The 13,205-nt window shown below is 69.5% G+C and overlaps 2 protein-coding genes across 2 annotated transcripts in view; both read left to right on the forward strand.

Moving 5' to 3' along the window:
• LOC113940292 (latent-transforming growth factor beta-binding protein 3-like) overlaps positions 1-7,236 on the forward strand; it is an 8,327-nt gene extending 1,091 nt beyond the window's left edge. The window contains 17 exon segments of the mRNA XM_027631414.1: positions 292-387; positions 925-1,050; positions 1,308-1,439; positions 1,814-1,942; positions 2,101-2,220; positions 2,676-2,798; positions 3,069-3,188; positions 3,427-3,461; positions 3,463-3,556; positions 3,977-4,144; positions 4,509-4,592; positions 4,756-4,884; positions 5,097-5,234; positions 5,420-5,602; positions 5,968-6,048; positions 6,473-6,610; positions 6,993-7,236. Of these exon segments, the coding sequence (XP_027487215.1) occupies positions 292-387; positions 925-1,050; positions 1,308-1,439; positions 1,814-1,942; positions 2,101-2,220; positions 2,676-2,798; positions 3,069-3,188; positions 3,427-3,461; positions 3,463-3,556; positions 3,977-4,144; positions 4,509-4,592; positions 4,756-4,884; positions 5,097-5,234; positions 5,420-5,602; positions 5,968-6,048; positions 6,473-6,610; positions 6,993-7,138 (2,042 nt within the window). The 3' untranslated portion in view covers positions 7,139-7,236.
• A 555-nt stretch (positions 7,237-7,791) lies between these two features.
• Positions 7,792-12,422, forward strand: MEN1 (menin 1). The gene is given in 12 exon segments (XM_027631416.1): positions 7,792-7,829; positions 8,298-8,882; positions 9,175-9,383; positions 9,838-9,966; positions 10,107-10,147; positions 10,243-10,330; positions 10,408-10,544; positions 10,919-11,033; positions 11,515-11,679; positions 11,870-12,008; positions 12,011-12,111; positions 12,114-12,422. Coding segments are annotated over 11 exon segments (1,767 nt in total). The 5' UTR covers positions 7,792-7,829; positions 8,298-8,440; the 3' UTR covers positions 12,315-12,422.
• The last annotated feature ends 783 nt before the right edge of the window (positions 12,423-13,205 follow it).

Below are 13,205 nucleotides of genomic sequence, written 5' to 3' on the forward strand. Positions count from 1 at the left end.
GGGGATGTGGATGGGGACGTGGATGGGGACATGGATGAGGATGTGGATGGGGACATGGATGAGGATGTGGATGGGGACATGGATGGGGCCAGGACACACGTGTCCCAGGCACAGAGAGGAGGGGACAGGGACACAGGGACCAGAATGGGTTGGGGTCAGTTTGGGGACATGAACGGGGGCAAGGATAAGGACAAGGATGGGGACAAGGGCTGGGATGGGGTGGGACGCACACGGGGACAGGGCCCTGTGGGCTCCGTGTCCCTGTGCCCCTGTCCCACGGCATGTCCCCAGCGCTGGTGGCCCGGCCCACGCCGGCCCCGCTGTGGCAGCTGCCCCCGGAGCAGCTGACCCGCAGTGCCGCCGAGATCGCGCCCACCCAGGTCACCGGTGAGGACCCCCTGGGCCCCCTGGGACCCACTGGACCCCCCTGGGTCCCCCTGGATCCCCAGCACACCTGGGAGCCCCCTGGGACCCACTGTGACCCATTGAGATCCCCCTGACCCCCTTGGGACCTCCAGATTCCCTGAGAACCCCTGGGACTCCTTGGGACCCCCTGGCACCCTCCAGACACCCCTGGGACCCCCAAACTCCCTGAGACCCCGTAGCAACCCTCCAGAGACCTCTGGGACCTACCTTTGGAACCCCAAGAGCCCCCTGAGACCCCCCGGAACCCCCCAGAGACCCCTGGGACCTACCCTTGGACCCCCAAGAACCCCCTGGGACGCCCAGAACCCCCCAGTCTTCTCCAGACCTTCCTGGGACCCCCTCTAATACCATTTGGGACCCCTTGGAACCCCTCAATCCTTCTGGGATCGCCCTGAGATGCCCCTGAGACCCCCCCCGAGCCCTCCTGTGACCCCCCTGGGACCTCGTGGGACCTTTTGGGACCCCCTGAGCCCTCCCCGAGCCCCCTTGTTCCCCCAGAGACGGACGAGTGCAAACTGAACCGGAACATCTGCGGCCCCGGGGAGTGTGTGATGGGCCCGGGGGGGTACAGCTGCCTCTGCTTCCCGGGGTACCGCTGGCACCCCCAGCGCCGCTACTGCACCGGTACGGGTGGCCCGGGGGCTCACACACGCGGTGACACGCTCTGACACATGTGGGGACACGGGGGGTCGCACATGACACTCTGACACAGGTGGTGACACGCTCTGACACATGTGGGGACATGGGGGGTCACACATGTGACACTCTGACACAGGTGGTGACACGCTCTGACACGCTCTGCCACACGTGGTGACACACACACTGACACGCTCTGCCACACGTGGTGACACATGCTGACACGCTCTGCTACACGTGCACAGATGTGAACGAGTGCGAGGCTGAGCCGTGCGGCGCTGGGCGCGGCGTCTGCATGAACACGGGTGGCTCCTACACGTGTCACTGTCACCGTGGGTTCCAGCTGCGCCTGCACAAGGGGCTGCGCACCTGCACAGGTACGGGGGGGCACGGGGGGGGACACGGGGGGGCAGGGGTGGCTGGGGTCACAAGGGTCACAGGGGATACGGGGAGGGGGCACGGGGGTTGGGGGCGTCCCAAGGGTTATGGGGTCACAAGGCCCTGGGGAGCACGGGGGGGCCATGGGTGTGGGGACACAGGGACACGGAGCCCGGGGAAGGGGTGGGGGACACTGTCTGGGACTGGGGACACTGTCCGGGCTTGGGGACACGGGACAGGGTTGGAGACACGGGATGGGGTGGGAGACAGTGGCTGGAGTTGGGGACATTGGACACGGTTCAGGACATGGGCCAGGGTTGGGGACGCTGGCCAGGGTTGGGGACAGGGCTTGTGACCCCGTGTGTCCCCACAGACATCGACGAATGTGCCAAGGGCGACGTGTGTGGGGACGGCGGCACCTGCGCCAACGTCCCCGGGCACTACAAGTGCGAGTGTCACCCCGGGTACCGGCGCAAGGGCTCCCGGCCACCCCTCTGCGAAGGTGACACTGGGGGGGGACAGGCATGGGAGTGAGGGGGGGACGCTGGGTGGGGACGCAGGGACACCAGGGACAGGGGATCCTGCAGGCCCCCAGTACAGGATGCTGTGGGGTCCCCCCCATCCCCTGATGCCCCCCATGTCCCCCCGTCCCCCTCCCAGATATCAACGAGTGCCTGGATGTGGGGACGTGCCCCGAGGCCAAGTGTGAGAACCAGCCCGGGGGGTTCGTGTGCACCCCCTGCCCCCCCGGCTTCCGTGGCCTCAACGGCGCCTGCCTCGGTCAGCACCCCCAGGGGACCACCCAGGACCCTCCCAAACCCCCCAGGTCCCCTCCCTGGGACCCCCCGGGAACCCTGTGCACCCCCCCGGCTTCCACGGCCTCAACGTGCCTGCCTCAGTCACCATCCCTGGGACCCCCCAGGAAGCCTGGGATCCCTTAGGACCCCTTTTCCTGGAGACCCCTTTATCCTGGGGACCCCCAGAACCCCAGCCCAGAGACCCCAATATCCACATGTCCTGCACCCCGGGCCCCCCCTCAAGTCCTCCCTGGGGAACCCATCCCTGACTTCTCTCCCCGACCCAGAGCACCCCCGGGACCCTCACCCAGGGCCCCCATCCCTGTCCCCACCCCAGGACCCCCATCCCTGCTTCCCCCCAGGACCCCCTTTGCCCCTCCAAGGACCCCCCCGGCCCCCAAAGCCCCCCCGGGGCAGAGGCTGACGGGGGTCGTGCAGATGTGAACGAGTGCGAGGCAGGAGGGCTCTGCCCCGGGGGGAACTGCGTCAACACCCCCGGCTCCTACAAGTGCCAGTGCCCCCCCGGGCTGCAGCCGGCGCGGGACCCCCCCCGCTGCCAAGGTACCCCCGCATCCGGGGGGGCTGGGGATGCACCCGGTCGGGGACCCTCCCCTGCTGCCAAGGGACCCTCAAATCTGGGAGGGGCTGAGTGGGGTCGGGGGGGGGGCATATACGGAGTTTGGGGGGGGAGTCTTTGGTCTGGGGGGGCGTCTCTGTGTGTGTGCATGGGGGGCCTGGGGGGTCTGGGAGGTGTCCAGGTGGGGGGGTGTATACGGGGGGCGTGTCCGGGTCGGGGGTCCCGCACACGGGGGTCCCGTTTCCCCCCCCCAGACATCGACGAGTGCGAGTTCGCGGCCGCGTGTGTGGGCGGCGACTGCGTGAACACGGCGGGGTCGTACCGGTGCCTGTGCCCCCCCGGGTACGCGCTGCTGCACGGCCGCCGCTGCCAGGGTGAGTGCGGAGAGTCCTGAGACCCTCCCCGAACAGCCCCCGAACACAGTCCCCACACCAATCTCCTCCCAAAACAGCCCCTGATCCCCCCCTCCCATACGCCCCCCGTTCTCTCCGGGTGCGGAGACCCCCCCATCGTGCGAGGGAGGGCTGGGGGAGTCCCTGGGGGGGTCTCTGGGGGGTCCCTGGGGGTCTCCCCGAGCATGGCACGAGCCCCGTGCCCCCCTTTTCCCCCCAGACATCGACGAGTGTGCGCTGGACCCCGGGCTGTGCCCCCCCCCCCGGCACCTGCACCAACCTCGAGGGGTCGTTCAGCTGCCGCTGCCCCCCCGGCTACACCCCCGGCCCTGACGGGCGCCGCTGCCTCCGTGAGGGGGGGTCTGGGAGTCTGGGGGTGCCCCTGGGGGGTCTGGAGGGTCCCTGGGAGGTCAGGGGGGTCACGAAGGGTCTGAGGGCATTTCTGAGGGGTCCCTGGGGTTTTGTGGGGCTCCCTGGGGGTCTGGGGGGTCCCAGGGAGGTCGGGTGGGGTCTTTAGGGGGTTCCTGGGGCTGCACAAGAGCTTTTATCGGTCCGGGGTGTCCCCGGGGGTCTGGAAGGGAGTCTGGGGGGGCGTCCCTGGGAGGTCTCTGGGGGTCTTGGGGCTCAGGAGAGGGGGTCTCTGGGGGGGGTCTTTGGGAGGTCCCTGGAGAGTCCCTGAGGTGTGTATGGGGAGGTGTCTCCGGGAGGTCCCTGGGACTCTGGGGAGTCTCTGGGGTCCCCGTTGACGCCCCTTTCCTCCCCCCTCGCAGCTCGGGAGCCCCCCGCCCCCCGCAAGGAGTGTTACCTGAGCCTGGAGCTCCCCGTGTTCTGCGACGCCGTTTTGGGGACCAACGTCACGCGGGGGGAGTGTTGCTGCTCCGTGGGGGCGGGATGGGGGGACCTGTGCGAGGTGTACCCCTGCCCCCTGCCCTCCTCGGGTACGGGGGGGCCCGGGGAGGGTCCTGGGGGGCCCGGGGTGGGGGCTGGGAGGTCCCGTGCGGGGTCTACCCCTGCCCTCTCCTCTCCTCGCGTGCAAGGGGGAACCCTGGAGGGGCTCGGGTGTCCCCAGCCAGGTGTAACCCCATTTCCATCCCCTCTTCGGGGGACTTCTGCAGGTCTAAGGGGACTTGACCCCCCTCTGTCCCCTCCGCCAAGTTTCTGGCGCTCTGTCCCGACAGGAGGGGGCTCTGAGGGTCCCGGGGGGCAGTTTAGGGTCTCTGGGGGCAGTCTGGGGTCACCAGGGGGTCCCAGGGGTGGTCCGGGCATTCAGGATCCCCCCTTTCACACCCCTGTCTCCCCCAGCTGAGTTCGTGGAGCTTTGTCCCGACGGGAGGGGCTTCATCCAGGATGACAACGGCCTCGACTACGGAGTCCCAGCGCACCGGGGTGAGACCCCCCCCCGGGACTGCGCCCGACCCCCAGGGGGGTCTCTGTGCCCTGAGGTCCCCCCTGTCCTGAGGGTCCCTGTGTCTCCAGGGGGGTCCCTGTGCCCCTCGGGGGTACCCTGGGGGGAGTGCCTGACCCTGAGCCCGCCGGGGGTCCCCCCCAGACATCGATGAGTGCGGGCTGTTCGGGGACGAGATCTGCAAGGGGGGGAAGTGCGTGAACACCCAGCCGGGCTACGAGTGCTACTGCAAGGCTGGCTTCGACTACGACAGCGCCCTGCGCCAGTGCCTGGGTAAGGGGGGCTGGGGGCCGTGGATAGGGGGCAAGCAGGGGGTCCCAGAAGGTCCCTGGGGTGTTGGGAAGTGTGGGGTGTTTGGGGGTCCCCGGGCCTGCTGGGGGTCCCTGCAGAGCCGAGGGGATCCCTGCAGGTCCCCAGGGTGTTGGGGGACCCCTGGGGGTCCCCGTGCTGCCGAGGGGTCCCCACGAGCCCCCCCTGCCCCCCAGACGTGGACGAGTGCCTGGACGAGTCGAACTGCGTGGACGGGGCGTGCGAGAACACGCGCGGCTCCTTCCGCTGCACCTGCGGGCCGGGGGCGCGGTACCACCCGGGGCTGCGGCGCTGCCTCCCCTCCCCCGAGCACGGTGAGACCCCCCCCGGGGCCGGGGGTTGGGGGGTGCGCGAGGGGCACGTCCGTGCGATCCCCGCGAGCCCCCCCCGTGTGACCCCCAGACACCAACGAGTGCCGGGACCCCCGGGAGGGTGCTGGGGGTCCTACGGGGAGGCATTTGGGGGTCCCTGACCTGTGTCCCCCCCCCCGTGCCCGCAGAGCGCCCCCCCGGCCCGGAGCGGCCCCCCCCGGAGCGGCGGGACGTGTGCTGGCAGCGGCGGGGGGACGAGGGGGTCTGCGGGGCGCCCCTGGGGGGGGGGCCCCTCACACTGGACGAGTGCTGCTGCCGGGGGGGGGCCGGCTGGGGCCCCCACTGCCGGCCCTGCCCCCCCCGGCCCCCAGGTGACAGGGGGAGGTCTGGGGCGGGGTTGTAGGGGCGTGGGGGGTGGGGGGTGGGCTGTGGGGAGTCTCGGGAGGGGATTTGAGGGGGCTACAGGGGGGCTATGTGGTCCCTGGGGGGGATGTGAGGCATCTGGGGGAGTCCGGGGGGGGACAGGGAGGGGGTCTCTGAGAAGTTCCCATGGGATTTGGGGTCTCTATGGGATTTGGGTGGTCTGGGGGATCCCTATGGGATCTGGGGGTCTCTATGGGATCTGGGGGAGCTGCTGAAGATCCTGGGGGCAGGGAGTGCTGGGGGGGGGACAGGGGGTGAACATGGGGGGTGGGAGTTGCCTGGGGGGCAGGGGATGATGTGGGGCTCTCCCTAGGCCTGCCCTGCCCCCCATCACAGAGCGAGAGCAATTCCTTCTGGGACGTGAGCCCCCTCGGCTTGGAGGGGGCCCACAGAGGTGGGACCCCAAAACCTGCTCCCCCAAAACCTCTGAGACCCCCAACAATCCCGAGACCTCAAAACCCAGACCCCCAACACCCACCCCCCCTCAGGGCCCCCAAGCCCCCTGGGAACCACAAAGCCCCCGGGATCCCACCCTGGGACCGCCCAACCTTGGGACCCCAAACCTCCTCCAGGGACCCCCCAGCCCTGGGATCCCTATCCTGGACACCCCAAACCTTGACCCTGTGCCCCACAGCCCAAGGTCCTCTGTCCCATGGGACCCCAAAAATTGTCTCTAGGCCCCCTGTAACCAGGTCCCCCCAGCCTGGGCACCCCAGCTCCCCCCATGTCCCTTAAAACTGCAGTCCTCCTACCCTGGGCCCCCCAGCTCCCTCCGTGCCTCCCACCCCAGGTCCCCCAGCCCCCTTGTGCCCCCCTAGGTGACGACAGCTCCGAGGAAGACTCTGCCGAATGTCCCTGTCCCGGGGGGGTCCCTGGTCGCTGCCTCCGCTCCCCCCGGGGACTCTGCGAGTGCCCCCCCGGCTTCCAGCCAGACCCCACCCGCACCCGCTGCCTCGGTGAGACCCCTTCCCAAATGGGGACCCCCAAACCCTGCTGGGACACCCTGAATGCCTGGGGACCCCCAAACCCTGGGGCCCCTGGCGTGGGAGGGGGGGAAGGGGTCAGGACTCCCCCTACTCCAGGGTCCCCCCGTATTGGGATCCCTGGGGGGAGTTTGGGGTTCCTGATGCCACAGACACCAGCAGGTGCTGGGGCTCTGGGGGGAGGCTGGGGGTCCCACGGGGTTATTTTGGGGGTCCTGGAAGCCCATGTTCGCCCCCAAATGTAAACAAGTGCTGAGACCCCCAGGAGGGTATTTGGGGGTTCTATGGTGGGGAAAGTGTTGGGGGTCCCGGGGTGGTATTTTGGGGTCCTTGACCTGTGTCTCCCACCACCCAGACATCGATGAGTGCCGAGACCCCCGGGGGGGTCCCCGCTGCCCCCGTGAGCGCTGCATCAACACGAGCGGCTCCTTCCGCTGTGCCTGCAAAGCCGGGACCGCCCGGGCCCGGCCCGGGGGGCTTTGCCTCCCCCAGCGCCGCTGACCCCCCCCAGGACCGCGGGGGGGCTCTGACTGCCCCAGCGCCGCTGACCCCCCCTGGGTCCCCCGGGACCCCCTCGGACCTCAATAAAGGACGTGGGGGAACGGCCCCGGCGCTCTGCCTGGATGGGGTGGGGTGGGGGTGCTGGAGGGGATTTGGTGGAATCGCGGGGATTTGGGGGGGCACTGCGGGGAGATTTGGTTGGGCCCTTGGGAGGATTTGGGGGGATAGGGAGGGGGTCTGGGGGGAACTGGGGGAGATTGAGGCACTGGCGGGAGCAGAGAGGGGATTTGAGGAGGAATTGTGGCGATTTGGGGCACTTTGGGAGGTGGTTAGGGGGAGATGGGGGCGCTTGGGGCGGGATTTGGGGGGAACCTGAGGGGGAGTTGGGGGCAATTCAGGGCCGTTTGGGATGAAATCGGGGGGATTTGGGGGTAATCGGGGGCGGGGGCCGCGGGACCCTCCCACAGGCCGCGCCCACCCGGCAGACCCCGCCCCCCGCCCGGACCTCGCCCCAAAATCCGAGCACCGCCCACGGCGGCCACGCCCCTTGTTAGCCACGCCCCTCTATCCGCCTCGCCCCGCCCATTCCGGCCTCTTCCGCCCTCAGCTCCCGTCCAATCCCGGCCCGCGCCGCCGCAGGCCCCGCCCCCTCCCGTCGTGCCCCGCGCTGCCCGCGCCGGCGGCGGCCTCGGTGAGGGGGGGGGGTGTCCCGGCGGCGTTCGGGGGGTCCCAGGGGGGTTCGGGGCGTCCCATGGGGGTTCGGGGGGTCCCGGGGCCGTGGGGCCGGCGGGAGGGGGGGCTCCGGGCCGGCGGTGGGGTCCGGGGGGGTCCCTGAGGGTTCCCGCCGCTTTGGGGATTCCGCGGGGGGGCGGGTCCGTCCCGGTTCCCGCAGCCCCGGGTCTCCCCCACACACCCCCAGAGCCCTCGACCCCCTCCCTGCGCCCCCATAAGCCCCCCGTTCCCTGTGCCCCCCAGCCCCCCCCCCCGGGCTCGGCCAGAAGCTGCTGTTCCCCCTGACCCCCCCAGCCCCCTCTGCGACCCCGCCTTTGCCCCCCCCCACACCCGCTCTGGGCCTCAAGCTCTGGAGGAGGTGCCGTGACCCTCGAACCCCCTGGACTCCCCCTTTTTTGTCCCTCTGACCCCTCCCATTCCTCCCCAGGCCCCACCACGGTGCTGAAGCCATGGCAGAAAGCTCTGTCCCTGCTCTGTGCCCTACGTGGTGGGGCTGAGCCCCTGAACCCTGTGACGCCCTAAACCACCCTGTAACCCCCATAAATCCCCATTCCCCCTCCAGGCCCCAGGATGGGGCTGAAGCCGTGGCAGAAGGCGCTGTTCCCGCTCCGCTCCGTGGCCGCCGTGATCCGGCTGTTCGAGGCCGAGCTGCGCCAGCCCGAGCCCGACCTGGTGCTGCTGTCGCTGGTCCTGGGATTCGTCGAGCACTTCCTGGCCGTGAACCGCGTCCTACCCACCAACGTCCCCGGGGTCACCTTTGAGTCCCGCCCGGGGCCGGACCCCCAGACCCGCCTGTACTTCCCGGTGGCCGAGCTGTCCATCGTGGCCGCGCTCTACGCCCGGTTCACGGCCCAGATCCGGGGGGCCGTGGACCTGTCCCTGTACCCCCGGCCCGACGGCTGCTCCTCCCGGGAGCTCGTGCGCAAGGTGTCCGATGTCATCTGGAACAGCCTCAGCCGCTCCTACTTCAAGGACAGGGCCCACATCCAGTCCCTCTTCAGCTTCATCACTGGTATGGGGGGCTGAGGGAGTGCTGGGGGGTCACACGGGGTCACGGGGGGGGTCACACAGAGTCCTGGGGTGACACCTGGAACAGCCTCAGGCACTCCTGCTTCAAGGGCCCCACACACATCCAGTCCCTCTTCAGCTTCATCACCCGTGAGGGGAGCTGGGGGGTCCCTGAGCCTCCCTGTGCCCCCCTAGGGATGCAGCTGGGCAGCTCCCGGGGCCAAGGCTGGGGCCTGCCAGGTGCTGGGGGGCTCTCTGGGGGTGTCCCAGCCCCCCAAGCCCCTGTGTCCCCCCAGGTACGAAGCTGGACAGCTCAGGGGTGGCCTTTGCGGTGGTCGGGGCCTGCCAGGTGCTGGGGCTGCCGGATGTGCACCTGGCGCTGAGCGAGGACCACGCCTGGGTGGCCTTCGGGGCCGGAGGGGCCCAGACCGCCGAGGTCACCTGGCACGGGAAGGGCAACGAGGACAGGAGGGGACAGCCTGTGCAGGCCGGGGTGGCAGAGAGGGTACGAGGGGGCACGGGGAGGGAGGGGACACACGGGGGGCTCAGAGGGTACGTGGGGGCACGGGGAGGGAGGGGACACATGGGGGGCTCAGAGGGTGTGGGGGACAGGAAGGGAGGAATGGGGGACAGGGGTATAAGGACAGGGACCGGGGGGATCTATGGGGACAGAGGAGACTCAGGGGATTGTGGGGTCTGAGGATGGGGGTGGACAGGGGAGTCCCCAGGGCAGGTGGGGATGCTGAGGAGCTCTGGGGACAGATGGTGCCCCCAGCACAGGGGTGGGGGGTGGGAGGAGGAACAGATGGATGTGTCCTTGTGTCCCTCATGTCACCTGTGTCACTGTGCCCCCCATGTCCCCCAGAGCTGGCTGTACCTGAAAGGTTTGTTCCTGGGTGGGGGGCACAGGTGTCCCTGTGTCGCCTGTGTCCCCCATGTCTCCTGTGTCCCCTGCCCAGAGCTGGCTGTACCTGAAGGGTTCATACCTGCGCTGCACGAGGCACATGGAGGTGGCGTTTATGGTCTGTGCCATCAACCCGTCCATCGATGGCCACACCGACAGCCTGGAGCTGCTGCAGCTGCAGCAGGTGGGGCAGGGGGGGCACAGGGACAGCCTGGAGCTGCTGCAGGTGCAGCAGGTGGGGCAGGGGGGGCACAGGGACAGCCTGGAGCTGCTGCAGTGGGTGTGGGGCAGGTGTCCCCTCTCACACCTCCCTCTCCTCTGCAGCGCCTGCTCTGGTTGCTTTACGACATGGGGCACCTGGACAGGTGAGAGGGACCCCTGACCTGCCCTGGGGCTGCCCCCCAACCTGCCGTGGGGCCACCCCAACCCGCTGTGGGGCTGCCCCCCACCTGCCCCACAGGTACCCCATGGCCCTGGGGAACCTGGCGGACCTGGAGGAGCTGGAGCCGACCCCGGGCAGACCTGACCCCCTCACCCTGTACCACCAGGTGAGCCAGGCTGGGGGGTTGTGTGGAGCCCAGGAGTGAGCCCAGGTGGGCACTGACCTCCCCCCCATCACCCTCAGGGCATCCAGTCCGCCCGCACCCACTACAACAACGAGCACATCTACCCCTACCTGTACCTGGCCGGGTTCCACTGCCGCAACAAGAACGTCAAGGAGGCCCTGCAGGCCTGGGCTGACACGGCCACCGTCATCCAGGAGTGAGCGGGGGGCTGGGGGGCCTTGGGGGGACCCCTGGGGGTCCAACCCTCACTGTGGGCTGGGCTGGGGGGGCTCCCTCCTCCTGTGAGGCTTGGGGGGGTGGGGTCAGGGCAGGGGGGCTCTTAGGGGTCCATATCCCCCCTATGGCTGTGGGGTGTCCTGGGCCCCCCGCAGGCACCTCCAAGGCCGAGGCCAGGGAAGGTGGGGGGCCCTGCCCAGGGCCTGGCTCTCGGGGGTTCCTTCACCCTCTGCAGGCTCTGTGACCCTTTTAGGGGTCCCCAGCCCTGCCCATGGCTGTGGGGCAGCCCCTCAAGCCCTGTGTGTCCCCCACCACCATGGGGCAGCCTCTCAAGCTCCCCTGTGCCCCCCCCAGCTACAACTACTGCCGGGAGGACGAGGAGATCTACAAGGAATTCTTCGACGTGGCCAACGACGTCATCCCCAACCTGCTCAAGGAGGCGGCGGCCGAGCCCCCCCCGGGGGCTGAGGTGGGACCCCCGGGTTTGGGGGCACCCTGGGTAGGGTGGGGGGGGCCCTACCCAGGATGGCTGTCCCTGCTGTGTTTGGGGGTCTGGGGGTACATGGGGGGGTGCATTTTGGGGTGTTTGTGGGGTGCCCCATGTTCAGAGGTCCCTGTTTAGGGTGTCCAGGTGGGTGTCCCACAGCTGAGGGTGCCCCACATTTGAGGGGTCCCTATTGGGGTGCCCCAGGTGTTGTCCCATACCTGGGGCTCCCCATTCAGGGGGTCCAAGAGGGAGCCCCACATCCGGGGATGCCTCAGGGAGTCTGGACTGGGGGGCCCAGGGGTTACCCCACATCTGGGGGAGCCGAATTTGTGGGTCCCCGTTGGGGTGTCCCTGATGTGCCAGGGTTGGCCTGTGTTTTGTGGTGCCAGGGCGGGGGTGGCCCTGTCCCCATTAGTGGGGTCCTTCCCTCCTCGGGGGTCCCCCCTGACACTGGGCTCTGCAGGGGGCCCCCGGGGGGCTCCCGGCGCTGCAGGACCCCGAGTGCTTCGCTCACTTGCTGCGGTTCTACGACGGGATCTGCCGGTGGGAGGAGGGGAGCCCCACCCCGGTGCTGCACGTGGGCTGGGCCACCTTCCTCGTCCAGTCCCTCGGCCGCTTCGATGGCCAGGTGAGGGCTTTGGGGGGATCCCGAGGGTGTCTGGGGGGTCCTGGGTGGGCTCTGGGCTTCCCCATGTCCTCCTTGGGGTTCCCAATTACCTCTGGGGGGTCTCCAGGGTCCCCCCAATAACCTCCAGGACCCTCTGAGCCCCCATCTGTCCCCCCAGTGACCCCCGTGTGTGTGTCCCCACGACCCCCAGGTGCGGCAGCAGGTGACGCTGCTGTCGGAGGACCCGGCCCCCCCCGAGGCGGAGCTGGGGGGCCCCGAGGACCCCCGGGACTGCCGACGCCGCGGCCCCCGCCGCGAGTCCAAGCCCGAGGAGCCGCCGACCCCCAAGAAAGGCGGGGAGCGCCGGCCTCCCCCCCGCGCCCCCCGGCCCGAGGAGACGCCGCCCGCTCCCCCCGCGGCCCCGCCGGCCCCTGCGCCCCCCGGGCCGCCCCCCACGCCCCCCCCCGGGGCCGGTGCTGCGCTTCCGCTCGCAGAAGATGCGCGGGATGAAGGAGCTGCTCCGCGCGGCCAAAGTGAACTCGAGTGCCATCAAACTGCAGCTCACGGCGCAGTCCCAGGTGCAGCCGCGCCGCCCCCGTGCCCCCCCCGGCGCCTACCCCCTACCCTTCCTCAAGAGACCCCGCAAGGGCTCCTAGAGGACCCCGAAATCCCAGCGGGGGAACTTAAAAACCTGCCCCCAACACCCACCCCCTGCCCTTCCTCAGGAGACCCTGCAAGGGATCGTAGGGGGCCCCAAAATCCTGGGGGGGAGGAGCGAAAAACCCGGTCCTGAATCACCCCACTGTGCCCACCTCTGAGACCCCAAGTCCTGTCCAGTCCTTCCTCCCCTTCCTCAGGACACCCCAAAAGGGCTTGTGGGGGACCCAAAAAACCCAGCCCCAAACTCAGGGAGAACCCCCAAACCTGCCCCTGACACCCCCCTGTCCTTCCTCAAGAGACCCCAAAAAAGGGCTGAGAACTCCCTGAAATGCAGGAGGGGCACCCCCCAACACACCCCCTGTCCCTCCTTGAGCTCCCAAAAGGGCCGTGAGCCCCCCCAAGACCCCAAGGGGGGCAGGGCTCCCGTGCCTTCTCTCCTGAGCCCCCCAGAACTGAGGCTGGGGACTTTGGGGTTAGGATGGGCTGGAGGTGGAAGGGAGGAGCAGGGGGGGGTCATGGGGGAGGTGGGGTCAGTGGGGACCCCCCAACTGGGCCGGGGTGAAGGATTTGGGGTCGGGGTTAGGGTTAAGGTTAAAGGTCCTGCTCCTCCTGAGGAGCCTGCCAGGGGTCTGAGCCCCCTGAAATGGGAACTGGGGGGTTTAGAGTGCGGTGAGGACAGAAGGGTGGACTGGGGGTGGAGGAGTTGGGGGGTGGTTGGGGTGTGGGGGGACTCGAGGGGCTTTGGGGAGCCTTGGGTGCGGCGGGGGGGGCTCGGGCAAAGCATTCAGGGGCTCAGAGCTCAACGCGAGGCTTTTGAGGCGTCCTGGATTTGGGGGACTCAGGAAGGGGGACTCGGGGAGGGGGGGGAGGCGGGGAAGAACCCGGGA

Source organism: Corapipo altera, unplaced genomic scaffold (assembly GCF_003945725.1).
Source record: "Corapipo altera isolate COAL_440 unplaced genomic scaffold, ASM394572v1 61368, whole genome shotgun sequence".
NCBI lineage: Eukaryota > Metazoa > Chordata > Aves > Passeriformes > Pipridae > Corapipo > Corapipo altera.